This window comes from Megalops cyprinoides, chromosome 24 (genome assembly GCF_013368585.1).
Source record: "Megalops cyprinoides isolate fMegCyp1 chromosome 24, fMegCyp1.pri, whole genome shotgun sequence".
Taxonomy (NCBI): Eukaryota; Metazoa; Chordata; class Actinopteri; order Elopiformes; family Megalopidae; genus Megalops; species Megalops cyprinoides.
In genome coordinates this window covers 14,876,899-14,898,334 of record NC_050606.1, presented here as the reverse complement: position 1 = coordinate 14,898,334, position 21,436 = coordinate 14,876,899, and the positions used below count along the sequence as shown (strand labels likewise).

The 21,436-nt window shown below is 42.7% G+C and overlaps 3 protein-coding genes across 4 annotated transcripts; all 3 read left to right on the top strand.

Moving 5' to 3' along the window:
* On the top strand, nt 1-1,548 carry LOC118771557 (toll-like receptor 13). Its single transcript, XM_036519565.1, has one exon. It carries the CDS (start codon nt 1-3, stop codon nt 1,546-1,548), a length of 1,548 nt encoding a protein of 515 aa, XP_036375458.1.
* A 5,906-nt stretch (nt 1,549-7,454) lies between these two features.
* On the top strand, nt 7,455-9,056 carry LOC118771322 (toll-like receptor 13). The gene has a single exon (XM_036519282.1). The coding sequence runs from the start codon at nt 7,461-7,463 to the stop codon at nt 9,006-9,008; it is 1,548 nt and encodes a 515-aa protein (XP_036375175.1). The 5' UTR covers nt 7,455-7,460; the 3' UTR covers nt 9,009-9,056.
* A 1,815-nt stretch (nt 9,057-10,871) lies between these two features.
* znf622 (zinc finger protein 622) lies at nt 10,872-20,620 on the top strand. 2 transcript variants are annotated; one of them, XM_036519128.1, is made up of 7 exons: nt 10,872-10,991; nt 12,444-13,005; nt 14,904-15,185; nt 17,584-17,746; nt 18,826-18,941; nt 19,180-19,323; nt 20,061-20,620. In XM_036519128.1, exons 2-7 carry the CDS (start codon nt 12,453-12,455, stop codon nt 20,192-20,194), a joined length of 1,392 nt encoding a protein of 463 aa, XP_036375021.1. In that variant the 5' UTR covers nt 10,872-10,991; nt 12,444-12,452; the 3' UTR covers nt 20,195-20,620. The 2 variants fall into 2 exon arrangements, with proteins under 2 accessions (XP_036375021.1, XP_036375022.1); XM_036519129.1 differs by having other exon boundaries at nt 12,404-13,005.
* The last annotated feature ends 816 nt before the right edge of the window (nt 20,621-21,436 follow it).

Here is a 21,436-nt window from a genome sequence, read left to right as displayed (position 1 = left end):
ATGCTGAAAAATCAGATGACTGAGCTTACCACCAATGCATTTGCTGCGCTGAGAAAACTGACAAAACTTTCACTGCGCTATAACTTCATCCAAGTTATCGCCAATAAACCCTTTTGCAACCTCACCTTGCTTAAAATATTAGATCTCAGCATGAACATAATCTCCCACATAGAGAAGGGATCTTTTGAATGCCTGGTAAATATTAGAGAATTGAATTTAGGGGGAAATCATATCTCAAAAGTGAACCCAGACACATTTCTGGGCCTGGGACGTCTACGTACCCTAACATTGTACAATAATCACCTTCACTTCCAGAAAGGGGACTCTCCCTTCACTGGACTACGATCACTGAAAAAGCTAAATTTGTGTTACCAGGGTCCAGTAACAGTTGGAATGGGTTATTTAGGATCCACATTGTTTAATGGTTTGACAAACCTAGTCAGCTTGAACCTGGGGTTTGTTAGTTTAACTACTTTTGACCCAGACGTATTTGCCCCTGTGGCTAAATTAAAGATGCTATACATTAGCAATATTGAAATGACGAACAACAACTTGACTGCTCTCTTCCGACATCTTGCATCACTTGAGGACCTGTATTTGATGCAGTGTGACCTTGATGTCCTGCCTGCCACCCTCTTGCCTCCACAAAACTCTTTGAAATACTTGAAGATTCAGAGCAACCACATCCACACCTTGGAAAAGTCCTTGCATGACAACCTGCCTATGCTTGAGTATCTCGACGTTACAGGTAACCCTCTGTCTTGCAGCTGCGAGAATGCCTGGTTCAAAAATTGGTCAGTTAACAGTTTAGTGGAAGTGCCATATCTCTATGATCTCCGCTGCAACAATGACCCAAAGGCACCTCATCTTTGGCAGTTTGATGACAAGGCTTGTGGATATGACGTAGTCTGCTTCAACTACTTTGTGTCCACTGCAGTGGTGGACGTTTTATTCCTTTTGCTGGGCCTCACCTGGCATAAACACGCGTCTTCAATTCGCTATCTAATCCTGCTTCTTCGATCCCGCGTCGGTGGGAGGAAGAAGGGTAGGAAGGAGGACTTCACCTACGATGCGTTCATCTCCTACAGCTCTCGTGATGACCCCTGGGTGATGGGGGAGCTGGTCCCCCGCATGGAAGGGCCCAATGGGCAGGGCTTCAGGCTGTGCCTGCACCACCGTGACTTCCGGCTGGGGGCGGCCATCTTAGAGAACATTGAGGCGGCCATCTACAGCTCACGCCGCACCCTGTGTGTGGTCAGCAGGGACTTCCTACGCAGTGAGTGGTGTGCCCTGGAGTTCCAGCTGGCCAGCCTGAGGCTCCTGTGTGACCGCAGCGACGTCCTGCTACTGGTCTTCCTCGAGAAGATCCCCGACCACTGCCTGTCCCCTTACACCCGGCTCCGAAGGATGGTGCGCAAGAACACCTACCTGCTGTGGCCGGAGAACGCCTCAGACCAGGAAGCCTTCTGGGTCCGACTCCAGGACGCCCTGAGAGAGGGAATGGTAGAGGAGGAAGAAAATGATGAGTTTGCCAGGCTCCTTGGCTAGGACTGACTGACTAAATGCAAACTACACCGCTGCAAAACAGAAGCGATCACACTTCAATACTTCAATGCGAAAAGAGTGTGACCAAAGGTTATGCTGTCACTGAGCTGTCTGTATCCAAAAATTGTCAGAAGATGTATACTGCTTAAGTTCAAATTCAGTTTAACTCAAATGCAGTTTGGTCTCTGAATTGGAAAATTGTTAGTCTGCAGGTCTGAAAAATTATGTAACAAATATGTGCAAACAACAAAGCCATCTGCTCTCTCTGTGTGTTTAGTAATGTGTGTCCTTCCTCTCAGAGTTTCAGGTTCTCATTCCTCATGTATGTTTCCAAACTCATGTTCATACATAAAAGCTTAGCAATATTGTGGGAATACCCTAGGTGAAGTTATGAATGATGCTGTGATTATTGAGGTGCACATGAGGGATACAAGTAAGTCTTGGTACATTTCCCTTTGTGTTGTACTTCATTTGTAAATTGTGTTTGTCATAAAGACAAGTGCCCAGTAAAGACAAAATGCACAATCAATAAAATAAAATAAATAAAAAAAAAAAAACATAGAATATGTCACAGCCAGATGTGGTTTTAAAAATTACACTTTGAGATTGTCACTGCTTGCAACTGCATGTATTGCCTGTGGAAATTCACCTCCGTTTTATTGGAAGAACGATCAACTTCAACATTTATTGCTCTCAGGACATCAGTTCAAATCTAACTTTGCCTCATGTCTCCAGAACACCACAATACCGCAAACTGATCTCAAACTTTACTTTCTGTTACCAAGGAAAAAACAAAGGGAAACTAACCATGGGGAAGTAGAAGTCATAGAGAAAGAAGGTAGCTTTCTGATGGCCCATCCAAGTTGACTTAGAGAGGGAGTATCTTGCTTAAGGTCAGGTCGATATGATAACTTTTTGAAAAGAAAAAAAAAAAAAAAGCACCAGCACAGTGTACAGTCAGAACCCAGGATAATGAATTCATTCAGACTAAACACATATAGAGGTTCTCATGTTGCATCATGGGTATATTTGCAGAAGTTAAAACTTGAAAAGCATAGAAATTGTCACTTTCAAAGCCCAAGACACAATGCAGAGAGTCAGAAAAGAAAGTGATGTGTGCTATTGAAGTATGAACTGGTCAGATCTTATCAAAGCTAAACAACTGTCAGGACTACATATTTGGGGATTCATGAATAGCTGTGATCCCAATTATAGTTCCTGTTATAATTAAGATCAATTAAACATTTAACTTTTCATTCATCAGCAAAATGATTGATAGCGTTTATTTAAAACTTTTGCATGCATTTTCAAAATGCAAATCAGTTGAGGTATTCAGTAAACCTGTCATAATATCAACACTTACTGTTATTTCAATTATTTGTGCATGTGCATAATGAACAATCCCATCATAATCAGAACACAAATTTTTAAGTTATCACACTTGGGTTTAAGATTCATGACACTTGAACATGGTGTGTCATTATCAAAACAGTATCTGCATTTTTCACATTCTTTACATGTACTGTATTACCATTCTTTTTCACTCCTCATTAAGCTGGTTGCTCCTGCTTTTAAACATGCCTTGTGCTGCAAATATTGTATGTTGCTTACTGCACGGAATGCCCTTCTTTTGAAAGCACTGGACCCTGTTGGTTCTCACTCATGTGCTTTATTTTACACTGTGTTAAAAGTCCTCACAAGTGGGATTTACATACGGGTAGAATTTGTTGAGTTGTGTGTTTTTTTTACTCATGGTATCTACACATTGGAAAATGCATTTAATTCATCCTTTTGCATCTCTTGTATAAACCATACATGGATATTGTTGTATGTGAATTTTGATTAAAGTATCAGTGTTTTACTACTTCTTACTGTGTTAATTTCTCCCACGGTCAGTGGATGCACACAATAAAAGCCTAACAGATGTATATTTTGGACATCACTTGCTGTGTGGGCATTTTTACAGTTTTACATCTTAGATATGCTCTAATCGATTTACAATACTGGAGTGAATGAAATAAAGTGCCTGCCTGAAGATTTCAAGGACAATGTCATATCTAGAAGTTTAACCCTTCACAGTCCATTACTTAAACTGTTAAACACCATATGAGCTCGTATGACCGTATGTTTCAAACTATCTAAAGAAGCAGGAGACAAGGTGAGAGACGAACTCAAATGTTATCAAACCAGATGTCCTCAGAAGAGATGCACAAGTTTATCCTAACCTCGGATTAGGATAATCCTTTACCCCTGCAGACCACAGGTAGATGCATGTTTCCTAAAAAATGGATAATGTTTTTCCAGGCGGGACGTGTCAAAAGAACCCCCAAAACTGACGAGCTGTGTGATGCGGCACCGGGAGCAGGGCCACACCAACAGCAAAAATGAGGAAGACACGCACGACCGATGCTTCCTCTATGGGCGGGACAATAGCAGTTTGATCCCCAATCGGGTACTGTACACGGCATTTCTGCATTCAGCATAGCAGCAGTAAGAGGACAGCAGATTCCGGGGGAGAGGCAGCAGGTCCCAGGCTCAAAGCCAAGGCGTGTGCCCTGCTTCCTGTAGAGCGCATTGATGGAGGAACCAGTGGTGTGCCCAAACCCAGGAGAAGTCATTGCATAATTGTCATTTGGGTGTCAACCTCAAGGTTTGTTCTGTTTTCTGTTTTCCATTTCCTCCTCATTCTTAAAATACACACACACACACACACACACCCACAACAATGCATAGTTAACTTTTCAATATGCCTGAAACAAATGTTGTAAATGTTATTTTATTAATTAAAATGTACACCTTATACCTTGATAAGACATATCATATTCAGTATCATTCAAGGTCCTTTTTAATAGATAGTCTTAACACATAACTCTGAATCAGTTTCAAAAAAGGAAATGATCCCATTACAATTTAAATGAGCACAGAGCTACAGCCTCTCTCACGTGGTATGTTGCTTTTTGATTAAAGGGAAACCACAAAATGTGGTGCAAGATAAAGCAGTGTCTAGTGAACAGCAGCAGAACAGAGGAACTGTCCATTCGGAGGAGACTGAAGAACTTCTCTACTGAAAATACAGATCAGTCCAACCTGCAAGCCTGGAACTGAAGGTGATTTTTATGTATTCTATTTTGGAGATGAGGGTGAATCTCTTCTGGTGTTTAAAGTGTGGTAAACATTTTACCGAACCTTGCAGAAACATAGCTGAGATAGCATTTGCATACCATTCAGTGCTGACTTTTTTCTCATGTAGTGACGTAGGTTCTGTTGAACGGCAGAACTCTCACTTCATGTCTTAGCACATTTGAATGACTCTGTAGAAACAACAGTGTTTAAGAGTGCTTGTGTTCACTGTAATTTCCAACATTTTGACTAAAATTACCCAGGGGTCATGGAGATGTTTCATTGTTTATATACTGAGCTGAAATCTGAGGAAAAGCACATCTTGGATTCAGGATTTTTAAAATGACAATATTAGTAAACACTAATGCAGAAAAAAGCAGAATGAAAAACCAGCGTTCTAAATATATATCACAAACAAAGAAGCTGCATCGAAGGGTGGGTGACTTACTACATTGTCAACCAAACAGGAAAAGAAAATAATTTTATTCAGGCAATGCTAACACAAGATTCACCAGCAAAGCGTCATCAGTCTCCAAATGTAATAGAGATTCCTTTATTTCAGCTCTGTGTTTTGTACAATAATAGAAAGTTCATTTAACGTCCCTACAGCTGTGCACCATCACACTTACAGTTTAGAGCCCTCTGTGTACTGTTTCATTTGGCTTTCTCCGGGATTTAGCGTGGCACGTAAGGACTGCACTTGGCTATCACCGCCTTGTAACAAAAACACTTGTTAACACAACTAGCTTTGTTTGGCCTATTTTTTGGAATGGCAACCTGACTATACTACTGATAGTGGCACTGTGTAATGTAGACTGGCAATCTGATTTGCTGCACAATAATGGGAACATGAGGGCATCTTACATATGAGGTGATCTTATATATGGTCTGAGAATACAAAGGGAAACAGAAGGAAATACCAGACAGAAGGAAAAAATGTAAACAAGTGCAGAGGAGCCAGAATGGCACCCAGGGGACACTAAGATGATGCGGACAGCCAGAGTAAATGAGAAAATATGGTGTAAATCCAAAACATGGGTATGACATGAGAGTAACACAGATGGCCAGAGAACATTAAATATGCTCCACCCTCAAAGAAATTGTGAGCTCCTCAGGTCCTGGCTAATGTATGTAAAAAATATGAGCATAAGGAACAATGGTAACAGTAATGTTATCATTTTCATTTAGTGTATGTTAAGTAGTTTGCACACAAGATTTGTATGTGTGTGATGACTACAATGAAAAGGACACATTTATCAGACTACTTCAAAATTTCTTTGAATTTAATTTGTTTTCTGCTAAACTGGAAATAACTCCTGACTAAACTGAAATATCTAGGCCGTGTGTTCAAAGAGACAGACCCAGTAACATGAATGAAATCTGTTTCCGGGATGTGTGCATAGTTATGGAGGCAGAGGTACCAACAGATGAATGAAATTCCTAAAACGGAAAAAGACGTACATGATACATTTCTAAAAGATAAATAACTGCTTAGATAGCTGCTTTGTGAAAATGCATTTTTTAATTCTGATCCTTACAGGAGGGGACTGCAGACAAGCCCAGCTTCACTCGGTCCGATGAAAAGGAAAAGAAGCAAAATGGCTCATCAACAGTGCTCTCTCACCTTCCTACTGCTCTACAGTGCAGCTGTCTGCTGGGGTTATGGAATGGAAGGCTGCACCCGCAACTTATTTGACAAAGACTATATCTGGTGCTCCAGGAGAGACATCAGAAACCTATCATCTGTTGTGACAAGGATACCTCGAAATGCTACCCAAATTAACCTTTCCAGGAACCATATAAGCACCATTCCTGCTGATGTGTTCAGAAAATTCTGGAGGCTCAAAGAGCTAAGCCTCCAACGGAACAGAATCACTTCCCTGGGAAGGGGTCAATTCAACGGCCTTGGAGAGCTGAAGGATCTTAATATTTCCAGCAATATTCTGTCAGATATCAACCCAGAGGCATTCCAAGGACTGACTAAACTGCAGAAACTCCATTTGTATGACAACCACCTTGCTGAGATTCCTGCTGACTTTTTCAAGTTCCTTCCTCAGATCAGAACTGTTGTTCTGTCACGAAATAAACTCACAGCTCTAAATGGTAGCCTCTACAGCAGCAAAACCCTGCGTCAACTGGATGTGGCATCCAACAGGATCTCCTACTTAAATCTCCATGGTTTTCCCGCCCTTGTTTCCCTCGACCTCTCCAACAACCCTCTCCTGCACCTATCGACAAAGGGTCCTACCTTCATCCCATCACTTACAGAACTACTGGTCTCAGGAATTGGACCTGAGTTCCTTGCTGCGCTTCCAGAAGTTTCCCTGCGTGCCCTCCGCACAGTGTCATTCTCTGTCTCTGTCCAGACTTCACCTAACATTACTGTGTGCAGTCTGCTGGTGGGAATGCCCAACGTTCAGAAAGTAACGATTGATCTGGGTGGATCTGGGTTTCCAGGAAATGCTTCAGTCCTGATAGGGTGTCGCACACCAAAGTTCCTTTACCTCAGAAATGCATCCCTTGGAGATATGAGTAGATTAAGACTGGTGCAGGACCTGAGCCAAACTACCCGGCTTACTCTGGACAGATGCAGACTGCGCACCATTTCTGAAACAACGTTTCAAGGACTTCAGAACCTTGTATATTTGAGTATTCAGGACACTGGAGATTTGGATATTCATGCTTATGCTTTTTCCACCCTCAAGAAGCTAAAGACACTCACTGTAAACAGTGTTGGAGTTAGGAAACCAAACCCAGACTGGTTCCAAAATCACCAGAATCTAGGCGTACTGCTCATGCTGAAAAATCAGATGACTGAGCTTACCACCAATGCATTTGCTCCACTGAGAAAACTGACAAAACTTTCAGTGCGCTATAACTTCATCCAAGTTATCGCCAATAAACCCTTTTGTAACCTTACCTTGCTTAACATACTAGATCTCAGCATGAACATAATCTCCCACATAGAGAAGGGATCTTTCGAATGCCTGGTAAATCTTAAAGAATTGAATCTAGGGGGAAATCATATCTCAAAAGTGAACCCAGACACATTTCTAGGACTGGGACATCTGAAGACCCTGACATTATACAACAATTACCTTCACTTCCAGAAAGGGGACTCTCCCTTCACTGGACTACGATCACTGAAAATGCTTAATTTGTGTTACCAGGGTCCTGTCAGAGTTGGAATGGGTTACTTAGGGCCCACTTTGTTTAATGGTTTGACAAATTTACAAAACCTGAGCCTGGGATATGTTTCTGCAACTACTTTTGACCCAGATGTATTTGCCCCTGTGGCTAAATTAAAGTTGCTATATATTGCCAATATTGAAATGACGAACAACAACTTGACTGCTCTCTTCCGACATCTTGCATCACTTGAGGACCTGTATTTGATGCAGTGTGACCTTGATGTCCTGCCTGCCACCCTCTTGCCTCCACAAAACTCTTTGAAATACTTGAAGATTCAGAGCAACCACTTCCACACCTTGGAAAAGTCCTTGCATGACAACCTGCCTATGCTTGAGTATCTCGACGTTACAGGTAACCCTCTGTCTTGCAGCTGCGAGAATGCCTGGTTCAAAAATTGGTCAGTTAACAGTTTAGTGGAAGTGCCATATCTCTATGATCTCCGCTGCAACAATGACCCAAAGGCACCTCATCTTTGGCAGTTTGATGACAAGGCTTGTGGATATGACGTAGTCTGCTTCAACTACTTTGTGTCCACTGCAGTGGTGGACGTTTTATTCCTTTTGCTGGGCCTCACCTGGCATAAACATGCGTCTTCAATTTGCTATCTAATCCTGCTTCTTCGATCCCGCGTCGGTGGGAGGAAGAAGGGTAGGAAGGAGGACTTCACCTACGATGCGTTCATCTCCTACAGCTCTCGTGATGACCCCTGGGTGATGGGGGAGCTGGTCCCCCGCATGGAAGGGCCCAATGGGCAGGGCTTCAGGCTGTGCCTGCACCACCGTGACTTCCGGCTGGGGGCGGCCATCTTAGAGAACATTGAGGCAGCCATCTACAGCTCACGCCGCACTCTGTGTGTGGTCAGCAGGGACTTCCTACGCAGTGAGTGGTGCGCCCTGGAGTTCCAGCTGGCCAGCCTGAGGCTCCTGTGTGACCGCAGCGACGTCCTGCTCCTGGTCTTCCTCGAGAAGATCCCCGACCACTGCCTGTCCCCTTACACCCGGCTCCGGAGGATGGTGCGCAAGAACACCTACCTGCTGTGGCCGGAGAACGCCCCAGACCAGGAAGCCTTCTGGGTCCGACTCCAGGATGCCCTGAGAGAGGGAAGGGTAGAGGAGGAAGAAAATGATGAGTTCGCCAGGCTCCTTGGCTAGGACTGACTGACTAAATGCAAACTACACCGCTACAAAACAGAAGCAATCACTCTCAGTTGTAGAATGTTTCAATGCAAACAGAGTGTCACCAAAGGGCGTGCTGTACTGTCTCTCTGAGGAAAGTGAACAGATCCCTTCTACTCAAGCTCAGATTCAAATGAACTGAAATGCAATTTGTTGTCAGCACTAAATTGGAAAATTGTAAATCTGGAAGTCTGTAAAATTCTGCAAAAATATGTGAAGCAAGAAAATATAATCGCTTAATTTTGTTCTCCAAATTTAAGGACAAACTGCTTTGTGCTCAGTGTGAATGCAAGTCAAAATCAAAAGTAAAATTAAACATTAAATAAATTATTCTTTACTGATCCTTTGTCAATCCAGCGTGCGTTTGTTCACTTTGTCCCTCGTCTAAAGTTTTGAAGTATATATGATTAATATGTTGTATTCCCAAAAAACTATTTTCAGGAAATATTAATAATAATTGTCATGACCAAATAGGTCGGAAGGAGCAATAACAAAACAGCAGTTCAATGAAGCTAGAATTGTTTGAATGGCAGCAAGTGGACAAAAATACAGACAACTGGAGTACTGCACATTAGGATTATACTACACACATGATGAACAGTTGCAAGGAAACCAGTATGGTTCAAATTCAGAAAGTAATTAGTGACAGTTACTGATAGTCTACTGCTGAACCTAAACCCACTGAAAAGTTATAGCCTGTAAATTTTCTCATTTGTGAACCAAAATTCAGAACAGCATTAATCTTTGATCAGTTTTTCCTGACATAGTTTGTGTGCAATCAAAATACATTTTGATCGTTGAATTTGTAGAATTTGTATAGATTTGTAGAAATAGCCTAAATGTAAACAGATACTTTTCAAGTTGATCACAGATCGAGTTTTAAAAGGAAAAAAATCCTGCCATCCATCTTCTGTAATACATGGGGACATTTAGAAGGGTTTCGCCATTTTAAATGTCCAATCCTCTTCCGTTATCGTTATGTCCTCTGTAGTCAGTATATGAAGTACGACCTGTAAGTAATTATGCATTTTTATGCATTTTGACCAAAACTGCGCGTGGACATGGCCATCTACTGGTAAACAGGAAAATTACAAGTTTTTTTTTTAAACCAATTTTTTAACCAAGTTTAACATGCTTTGCCGCTCTTCTTTAACAAACATGGCCTACATTTTGTTACGTTTATTTTATCTGTGGATCCTCTCAGTCTTCGTCAAGTAAATTCTCACCACACAACCTGACTTACTCTCAGAAGAAGCATTCGGTTTAAATGAAATGTTCGGCGCATTTACAGTAAACCAAAAAGGTGCTGAAAGGTGTTTTGAACAGTCATTACATTATTAGTAGTAGTACTAGTAGTAATAATGAGTGTCTTAAAATTCGACATGTATGTCACCCATACAAAGAAATGGAAAAGGAATGACGTACACTTAGCATTGTTATTGTATCACCGTATCATTAAATTGCATACAACTGTAAATTATATATTCAACTATTCGAGAAACTGCTATAGAACTAATTGCATTTACTACGCCGACGAGGCCTGTAGTGATATTGCGCTCTTTTCCAACCAACACTTTTTAGCCAGTGGGAGCTTCAGCATTTAAGAGAAGACTGAAGAAATTAAGGACTACGGCGTCTGTAATTTAGCATATTTCATACACAGAATACACCGAAAATGCTTAGTTATATCTGCTACAATCAACGGTTTACAAAGGAGGAGATAAATATAATAAAATAATGTTTCGCTACCATGTACATCATCCAAATCGTTGGGTGGCAGTGTTGCAGAGTGTAGCGCATTTGGGTGCTAGCTCTCCGTTGTACAGGTCAAAGTTCGGCAGGAAGACGCGGTGGCTAGCGACTAACGCGTGTTAGAAAGCTAGCTAACTAGCTAAAGTAAAAGGTGGTGGTGTCAGTTTCATCATTACATTGCCTGATATTTCGGAGGATTTAACTTTGGTGAGAAACATCGTGATCTGAGTGTGAACAATTTCATACAAATGTTACGTCGCTGGTTAAATTATTCGCTGAGTGTATTGGCTAGCTAGCTGGACTTGATCTTGCTGGCTAGCACCTCTTCAGTATTTGGTGTGTGTAGCTGCGCAGTTAGTCAGTGAAACCTACTGCCTTTGGCCTAGCTAGCAAGCACTCACCTCAGTCACATTACGTAGTTAGACTGCCGTTAGCTCAGCCAGCTTGAAATTAATGTACGATAACTCAACTACAAGTTGTTTCTGTTTGCCAGCTACTTACTACTGAAATTGGTAGCTAGGAAATATGGAATCCTTTCGCAAACAAACCAAAAGTCACTTGGCTAACTACAGCTGTATTCTGCCAACGAATGGCACAGGGCAAAAATGAACATAGCTGTCAAATGAGAAACATCGACAGTTTAGCAGCTGAACAGCTGAAGGAAAACCAGGCTGTTTGAATGTAGCATTTGTTTACCAGTGTGTTTCGTCACAAACGTATGGCTAGCTAGCTAGCCAACGACTGAAAGGTAAATGGCGAACTACAATAGTGCATACATAGTTTCCCTGTCCCAGCATAGAAAGAAATCAGAAAGGAACAGACTTACCAATAAAATAATAATAATAATAATAATAATAAACTCCCGTCGACTCTACTCGTACTGTCCGTGGAATAATAGTGATGGAGGTCAGTCAACAGTGTATTTGGTAGCGTGTGCTGGTGTGGAGTAGTTTCTGCCTAAAGGATTTATTTTGTATACATGTTTCAATAAGTGGAATACATTATTTGGAAATATATTTATTGCCATTAATGAATTAGTAACGTGTACGTGTGCAAATGATAAAATGATAAAACGTTATAAATTTTATTTTTGATGCCATATTTTGGGCTTTGAATGGGTAGGCCCTGTCCACACAGACAAGCTGAAACAAATTGTAGTATGCCGGTGAAATCTGACACAGGCATGATTTTCTCAGGACCCGACTATTTCCAGACCACAGTGCATATTTTCATTGTGATTCAGACTTTCATTCATTTTATTACATTTGCTAGTGAGTAATGTAAGCCCAAAACCATATTTTATTCTATTGCTCATTCTCAGCAATAGGGGGGAGATGCAGCTTGCAAGCATAAAAAGTGGCTCTGTAGAGTGCTGGCTTGTGGGCCATATCATGGCTGGGCTCAGTTTTTGTCAACTATTTTAAACTGATGGGAATTTCAGAGCTTGTTAAGTTCTAAGTAAGCGGGGGTGTTAAGTAAGTTAGACCAGGTAAGACAACAAAGTAGGTGAGCTAGTCTTACTTTTGATATATTTTAAGTGATTGATTGTTTACAGGCTGTGAGGCATACATAATAAGCACTTTAGTAAATGCATAACTAGCGTCTGTCTGCATTTCCAACTGCATCGGACCTGACCTCATGACCCTCCTTCTGTCCTAGCTGGCAAACATGTCCTACACCTGCATCAGCTGCCGGGTGGCCTTCGCCGACAGCGAGGTGCAGCGCGCCCACTACAAGACGGACTGGCACCGCTACAACCTGAAGCGCAAGGTGGCCGACATGCCGCCCGTGACGGCGGAGAACTTCCAGGAGCGGGTGCTGGCGCAGCGGGCGGCGGCCGAGGAGCAGCCGCGGGGCGGGGCGGCGTGGTGCGCCACCTGTGCCAAGAGGTTCTCCAGCGGCAACGCCTACCAGAACCACCTGCAGTCCCACAGGCACCAGGAGGCGGAGAAGCGGTCCCTGCTGGCCGCCCAGCGCAAGGTGGAGCGGATGAACGAGAAGAACCTGGAGAAGGGCCTGGAGGCCGAGCGGATGGACAACAACGCCAGGAACGAGGCCCTCCAGCAGGCCCTGCGGGAGCAGCAGAGGGCAGCCCCGGCCCAGGCCCCGCCCCCGGAGGGACAGGGAAGGCCCCGCCCGGAGAAGCCCCCCAGGCTGCAGTGGTTTGAGGAACAGGCCAGGAAGATCAGAGAGTCTGAGGAGGATGCGGGCGCCGAGGAAGGTATGCTCATGTCCACCTTATGGTCTCAGAATTTCAATTCCGCTCTTTCCTGAAGCTTTCATTCGAGTGTCTCACAGTGTTTGAGGCTTAAGATGCTTTTGTCACATGCTTCTGTTTAAGAGGCCTATCGTGAAGTGCACCCAGGTCTGTCGAAGTCACCTGGACCCAGAATTCCCCCTTGAATATTTTTGCAGAGGATCACACGTCAGGGAATTTTTAACGATCTGCGCTTGTTCGACCATGGACTGCTCTCGCCAGCTGTAATGTCAGTGTTTTCAAAGGTTGTGTCTGTGCATGTATGACATCATGCCATTTATAATCAAAACTTCTAATTTGGTTGCATGCAACTCTCAGTACAATGCCAGAAACTTCTCTGCATTGAACTGGTGGAGACCTGAAATCTTTGAACGATGTGGCCATTTGTTCTTTCCATTTCCAAATGTAGCATTTCCTTGGGGCACATTCTTGAGGGCAGAGTTGAATCTGTGTAAATGCTCACATTGATTTGCGCATCACCTTCTTCTCACCAGCAGTCATATGTCATGCTTTGCATGCTCCACTCATTCACTCCATTAGCCATTTGGCTAATTATTATTACGCCTGGGTGGAGTGGGCATTCAGAAATGATGGAAAAGCTTGAGCCTCCATCTGTTGGCCAAACGGGTGCTCGAGTGCTCTGAGTGGATAGTTTCCTCTGGGAGATAACTGGGTTTTTGTGCTTTTCTCTACATCTGTGTCTGCTGCCATGGACTGTGCACCCAGGGTTGCCTGGCCGACGCTTGGAGCGAAAACTGAAAGACCCAATATGTATGCAGAGTGATGTCGGCTCTCTTGCCAAGTGTTATCAGAACAAATGAAAAGAATTGTTGCCTCCGCCCTCTCCGGACATTTGCTTACGTGATTGGTTTATTTTACATCCACAACACACGGCATTGGTTGAGGAAGTCATAAGGCAGAAGAAAGAAATATGTGGATGTATTAAGTGTTTTAACAGGAAAAAAAAATAAGGGAAGGTCAGGAATAGGTACGGGAAGGAAGTTATTTTACTTCAGGTTATAGAATTCTCTTAAATACGAATGTTGAAAGTTTTTCACAGTCTTAGCCTTTTTTAGAATGTGCCTGACAAAGTTTTTACCTTGATCAGTTTTGATTAAAGAATTACTTGACAGCCTCCGCCCAAGTTGATTCATTGGTCTGATTAATCAACTGATCACTTCAGCACTAATGTGTATAAATTCCTTTAAATCCTGTCATAAACTAATTTGAAAGGGAGAACAGTTCACGGGACTGGTTTATTTAGGCTACAGGGCACACGCTTAAAGGAGGAAATAAATAAATCTTCTTTGACTCCCTGTCATGAATTCACAGAATTAAAATGAGACAGTACAACCAACTAAAACAAAGAACAAAGACACCCAGTGGATAAAACAAATCTGAAGGCTTTTCATGTATTTCTTCTTCTTTGGTATGCGGATATGTTTTTTTCTGTCTAACACACACACAATATTGTACCCCAACTCAATATGTTTAAATTAGGTTTGCTGGTTAGATGAGTCAGACCACATTGTGGTTATTTCTGTAGGAACCCCCAAAATGGCCTAACTGTAAGTACTGCATAAGTATAGACTATGTTATATTATTCTTATCCTGTTCCCTCCTCTGTCTTGTATGTCTTCTTTTTAGGTAAAAGTTTTTTTTTTTTTCTTTTCTTAAACTCATAAGTTCCTGGTACTCAGAATGGTAGAGAGACATGTACCCTCCTGAGTGCTGCTCTGATCTGACTCCCCCAGGGGAACTAGACAGCTGAGTAGATGCTAGATAGACCAGAGCTGGTGCACTGCGGCATCCGCGTAGGTCTTAATGGCTGCCCGCTCTCTGCCTCTTTCTCCCTCCAACAGAGGAGTGGGAGGACATGGATGATGACGAAGAAGGTGAGGAAGAGGAAGAGGAGGAGGATGATGACACGGAGGAAGCAATGGAGGGGGAGAAGGAGGGGGCGTCAGCAAGTGGCTCGTCCACAGAATTGCCCCCGGGGGCTATCCTGGTCACAGACTGCCTCTTCTGCGCGCACCACTCGCGGTCCCTCCTCAAAAACCTGGCCCACATGACCAAGGCCCACAGCTTCTTCATCCCCGATGTGGAGTACCTGGTAGACCTGAAGGGGCTCATCAGGTACCTGGGTGAGTTGGCGTCTTCTGCATACGAGACCTTGGCTGGTTCCAGACCACAACCCTGCTCCCTACTCCAAAAGCAGGGTAACACCTCACATTTGCACATACACCTGTGTAATTACACGTTAGCTACTTCAAGAGGTAGTTGCTCTAACTGCATTGTAGCTGATATGGAGTTTAATATGGAATTTGTCATTAAGGAAATTAAACTGAGTTCCATAAAGCTACGATGTAGTTGCACAGCTGTTCACATAATATGAACTGGAATATAAAGTTGTACCCCAAACGGTTACTGATGTCTGATCAGTGCACAGTCCATCATGCGGGCTGCACACTATCTGATGACTGACACCAGATCAGTCACAGATTACGGAAAGGTTCGGGATGCAGCCATGTGTGTGATCTTCGCTGTTGGTCCTTATCATTGCCATAACCATGACAACGTCATCGTTGGCAATGCATTGAAATGACAAATGCAAGTGACAGTGAGGAAATTTTCCAAAGTGGAAGATGTGACTTTCGCAAGTAGTTTAACACTCAGAACAGATTTGTGGCAGTTTGGCTTATTGTGTGAAAATTTAATTGATATCATACACAATTGTAATCAGCTGTAACAAACAAACAAGCATTATTTTGGACACTCTCCAAATCACGTCACACTTTCCCATTGCAGAAAAATGTGTTGGGAGTTTCACTTTTCAGCTATCTCGGTTGGATATGCGGTAACTTATGCATTGTTGCCATAATGAAACTCAGATATGCCAGAAAGTGCGATACAATCATCCTTTCCTTTGGGTGGCATGAGGAGGAGCACTCTTTCTAAAGGGAGGATGCCGGTGGATTGAATATCAGAGTGTCAGAAATGCATCTCTCCTTTCTCATTCTCTGATCCATACCCAAAAGGCAAGCGTATAAATTGGTGCTGGGTAACTGCTGCTGTTTTTACAAGTAGCCACCTTTCCCCGCTTTATGCGGCAAACTGACCTCTGCTCCTGGTTTTATTTTTTGTATTCTGCCCCCGGTGTAAACACTTTACGAAGCACTTTATGAAAACGAGGTACTAGCTTGTAACTTCTCTGGCCAACCATTGAAACCTGGTCATGCAGCGTTTCTAATATTGTCGACTCCTTATGGTTTTCTTGCTTGGGTTGTACTCTACCTCACTTGTAATTTTAATTGTGGACTTCTTTGTATTTTTACCTTATTTGCTGTAATCATGAAAAGCTAAGATGCAAAGCATGTGCTACGTATGTTACCTTGGCAGTGGCATCGGTTGATATCATCCAGGAGTGTTATCTGAAAGCTTAGTCTAAGAATGTAGTATTGCAGAGGTGAACATTGCTGAAGCAAAAACATCATGTGCCGTGACACTCTTTACAGAAACTTAACATCCCCAACGTAAGTCCCATGAGCATTTTTAGAAGTACATGCTGACTTTATCTTGCATTTCATTTCTGACTTAGCTGCAGAACAAATCCGGGGACAGCAAAGGTTACATGCTTAACATTGAAACTGTTCCCAGGTCAGTTACCTTACATTATCTAAAGTTTGTGTACAGCAGTTTGTGTGCCTCACCTAAACTAAAATGAGTTTGAATTTTCTTCTTTTCTTCTTGTAAGTCTTGTAAGTTTCTTGTTGAAGTTGTCAGCAGTTTATGTAGTCATTTGTTTCTTTTCCTCTTTTCCTTCTCATATTGATGGGAAAGCTTTAAATATGTTCCAGTGTCTGATTGCATAAGTAGCCCCAATGGTCAAGTCAGAAAATTTTGAATGAGGTATTTGCATAACAGCACTGGGGACAAAAAGTGCAAATGAGCAAAAACACCTTGCTGTAGGTGTTATTTTACTCATTTGATATGAATCCCTACAGAAATAGCCTACCCGTTACTTTGTCAGTCCACAGAAAAATGAAAATGTGAAAATTGGATGTGAACTTAAGTGTTTGCAACATCTGGAAGGGAAAAATAATGCACGGCATTGCTTAGGCAGGTACTGTTATTTTTTTCCTTCCTGAATTTTTCACCCGGTCTTGTCAGCCAGCTTCTTTTACGAAACATCACGAGTTAATTCATAACCATTTTAATGCTTGTGTCTTGAAAGTTCAACAACCTGTTTTGTATTTGTGCTTTCACATTTCGTCTGTGTTTTGGGTTCTCTCTCATTGAACTGCGGGGTGTGCAGGGATACGCTGCCCATGATAGCTGGCTGGTTAGCAGTCCCATCTCCATTCCTTTTCCCCTCTACAGGATCAACACACATGTCAAAATGCTGTCCTACGCTTTCTTCTTTCTTCCCGCATTGTGTTTTTGGCAATATTCTGTGAGGTATGAGAACCAAAATCCATCCTCGTTAAGAGAGGCGGAGAGCCGGCGCTGAATCCATGCCCTTTGACCCCCCCCCCTCCCTAGGTGAGAAGGTGGGCGTGGGGAAGGTGTGTCTGTGGTGCAACGAGAAAGGCAGGTCCTTCTACTCCACCGAGGCGGTGCAGGCCCACATGAACGACAAGAGCCACTGCAAGCTCTTCACAGACGGAGACGCCGCGCTGGAGTTCGCCGACTTCTACGACTTCAGGTGAAGCGCCATGCCGTTATACAAAGAATCACAAAATAGAGCTCCAAATGAATGGGCACAATTGATTTATTGCCTCTTGCTTAAATGAAAACTGCCCTTAGCTAAATGCTGTGAAACATTGAACAGATGGTGATTCAGCATCCGGTGTTTTAATGCTGTCCAAAAAAAATGAAAATGACATGAAACAGTAAATAATATGATCTACAATAATTCTTTCACTGTCACTGCAAATTAATAATGCAGTATGATGTACCGTACCATGCTGCAGTCAGTGTCCTTAAGTAAAACCTGTAATTAAATAATAATTTCACTTGTTTTTTTATTGTCGAAAGCATCTTTCTTTTTCATGTCATGCTGACTGGCATATAGGTGCTTAGCAGCACAACTTTTATTTCTTGAGTAAGATCATGTGAGCGAAAGAGTAAAATGATTTAATTATTCTTACGAGTATTTAACAGCACTAGACCTGAAATGATACTGTTGGTGTTTTGTTCATTATATGCAGTTTATTCTGATATCAGTATTTCATATAAGTGCAGGACACCATATTATATTTAATGTTTATTGTGTTGCAGTTTATTATTTAGATGCCTTTATCCAGGGCCACTGACAATGCATGCAGATATTTTAATAAATAATAATGTCAAACAAAATCTAAAATTAGCAAAAGGTTTCAGGTACTTCAAGAAAGCATTAATACGATAAAATAGGCAATTTTATATGCAAGAAATTTTTGGTATGAACAAGTCAATGAATAGTAATAGCAAGCGAGAGAAATCATTTGGTCAGTGTAGGCTTCTTTTCGTCAAACACTGATGCCTTCTTGTTCCTTTCAAAGGAGACTGGCATTTAGTCTTGGCTTGATTACAGCTTAGATGTAGCTTTTCAATGGTGCCAAAGGACTAGTAATCATGCCTGTGCTTTTAGATAGATTTTGAGAAGATGGCAGCTGAAAGGGTTCCAGTAATAAGCAGTGATTGCTTCATGGATTGGGGTTAAATTTTACAGGGTAGTTATGTTCAGTTACAAGTCTCAGATGTGGTTTTCTCAAATGGCGTGGTTATTGGGGTGTTTCACAGGAGTAGCTACCCAGACCAGAAGGAGGGGGAGGATGCAGAGATGAAGGACGGCGACTTGCCGGATGAGAAGAATCTGGAGTACGATGACGAGACGATGGAACTCACCCTGCCCTCAGGTGACCTTTCAGCCACAGGCGGCGCCCCCTTCCGGCTCGATGCTCAAACCTGAGAAAAGAAAAATGGCGTTTAAGACTACAGCAGCCAATCGGTGTTTGCCATTTGCCATTTTCCGTTGCGTCGTGCCCTCACCGCTGTCCACACTTCATGCTTGTTACTGCTTCCTACAGCAGGCTGCAAGTGTCGGCCATGTCTGTCACGCCTGGTCATGTGTCTCAACCGCTGCTTGTGTCACAGGAGCGAAGATCGGCCATCGGTCCCTGATGCGGTACTATAAGCAACGATTCGGAGCCCCAAAAACCGTGGCTTTGGCCCACAACAGGAATGCCGTGGGGCGGGTCCTTAGGCAGTACAGAGCCCTGGGCTGGGGCGGAGACGCAGGTGCGACACGGCCCTTCCCACCACACAAAGTAGAGAGCATGGGGCCACCACATTTTCACCTTACTCCCTTAGAAAGTCTGTTTTTAGGAATATTCACTTGACTTCATAAGGAGCAAGCTCCTTGCTAAACTACTTGATTGGTGTACGCACATAAATTTCAGGTGAATATAAAGCAGGTATTTTCATTTCGGTACTAGATTGGCTTGAAGTCTGTAAAAGTCTTCTCAGCATTTTCAATTCAGTAGTTCGAAACAATCCTGCAGGAAAGGAACTAAAGTAATATCTGTACACGAGAGTACAGATGGCAGAACAAAACGTGACCCAGAACAATACCTTACATTCAGACCATATTAATTATTTAAATGAATAAATGACACTGAATGCAACCCAATAGCCTTTAAAATTGGATGTCTGTTGCAGTGACTGCCTGTCACTGTATTTTGAACTATTCATTAGATTTTCTTATTGAAAGATGCACTATATGAAGCAAATCATACTGAATGGTTGCATTTGAAGGCATCCACAAAGGTCCTTGCCCACAGCAATGCCTGTGGTATTAACTGATTGACAGCCAATTTCTTTGGACTCAAAGCTAGCTCTCCAGAATTCTCCTCAGGAGCACCCAGTGTTGTTAATTCTGTAGTCAGAAATGCCCAACCTTGTCACAGAGCTGAATTTCAATGATTCATGACAGTAACCTCTGCGCTCCCCCCTCCACCCCACCCTCCCTTCTCCAGGCAAAGACTCTGCGTTCCAGCGCCAGAAGGACATGCAGTACGTTCAGAGGATGAAGTCCAAATGGATGCTGAAGATGGGAGTCCACAACAACGCTACCAAACAGATGCACTTCAGGGCCCAAGTCATCTTCTGATCTGGCCGTGCACTTCTCTGGCGCCCCCATGTGGCAGCCCACTGCACAACCACCTGTCATTTCTGCAGTTGTTGGACAGAGGTGCCTTTCACATGGCTGACTTCACAGCCATAACCGGACAGCTTTTCTTAAATTATGCTCTCTGTGAATGTCTGGAATTTATCTACTTAACTTCTGCAGATTTCCTGCATTCCCTTAACTATTCTCTCAAGAACAGATAAGAAGCTGAATTACGCCGTGCTGCTAAATCCTTTTAAAGACCCTTAGGAATTCAGATTCTTAAGGACAGTTTTGTATTGTTCTATACACATTAAATTTATCAGAGAGAAAATTATTGCATTTTTAGAGGATTGCATAATTAATGGAAAGCTATTGCGGGGTGTTGTAATTAATTCAGCAGCATTGTAATAAATAACCATAATGTGAGAATGCAGATTGTTTCATATCTTCATACTGTATGTGAATGCAGTCAGCAAAGATCTGAACGGCTTCTGCATGTCTAATATTACTTCAGATAGGATAACTGCTTTCGGACGTTTGTAGAGTGTTGTCTCAGGTGGGTGAACAGCTGTCCTAACCTCTTCCCTTATCCCATATTCCCCTTCAGGCAGAACAGGAACTAAATCCAGCTTTTCCATAATGGGACAAGCAATCAATGTCTGGATGCATTTAGTCCACTCTCTTTTGACAGGGCGCCCCACCATGTCCTTGTGCGTATTGAGTGGAAAGCCCACCAACGAGGATAATTCAATGCTGCTCTAGTGACCAGAGACATTTTAGGTCTGCTGTAACAGTGATGAAGTGTTGAATACCACACAGATACTCCCTACCCACATCCTGTTTGAAATGAGACCTGTGCAGGTTTTTTCGCGATGGTAAAGCATGACGTGTCGGAATAACAATACATACGTGCAAAAATGCAGTTACTGTTTTCTATTATATTAATATTTTATCTAGGTTAATAGCAGAGTGATTAAACAAAGAAAGAAATTAAAGAAAGTTAAGACATATTTACATAAAAGCCCTCCCCCTGTAATCTGGGTATTGATGAATGAATCTGCCCTGAGGTCTGAGCGTGGTTGTCACCAGAATTAAAGGGCTTTTTTCATCAGGGTTCGCCCTGATAAATCCGAGGGCGTGATTGATCGGGAGTAATGGGGCGAGCAGCATCACCCGCATCCAGGCAAGGACTGGGACAGATGAGTCTTGCGCCTGGCCCCTGGCCGAAACAAATAAGTAATT

Coding starts and splice junctions, on each gene's coding strand:
- LOC118771557 (XM_036519565.1), top strand. CDS start 1: ATGCTGAAAAATCAGATGACTGAGCTTACCACCAATGCATTTGCTGCG.
- znf622 (XM_036519128.1), top strand. CDS start 12,453: ATGTCCTACACCTGCATCAGCTGCCGGGTGGCCTTCGCCGACAGCGAG. Junction 15,186..17,583: donor GGGGCTCATCAGGTACCTGG/GTGAGTTGGCGT, acceptor CCCCCTCCCTAG/GTGAGAAGGTGGGCGTGGGG. Junction 18,942..19,179: donor GGAACTCACCCTGCCCTCAG/GTGACCTTTCAG, acceptor CTTGTGTCACAG/GAGCGAAGATCGGCCATCGG.
- LOC118771322 (XM_036519282.1), top strand. CDS start 7,461: ATGCTGAAAAATCAGATGACTGAGCTTACCACCAATGCATTTGCTCCA.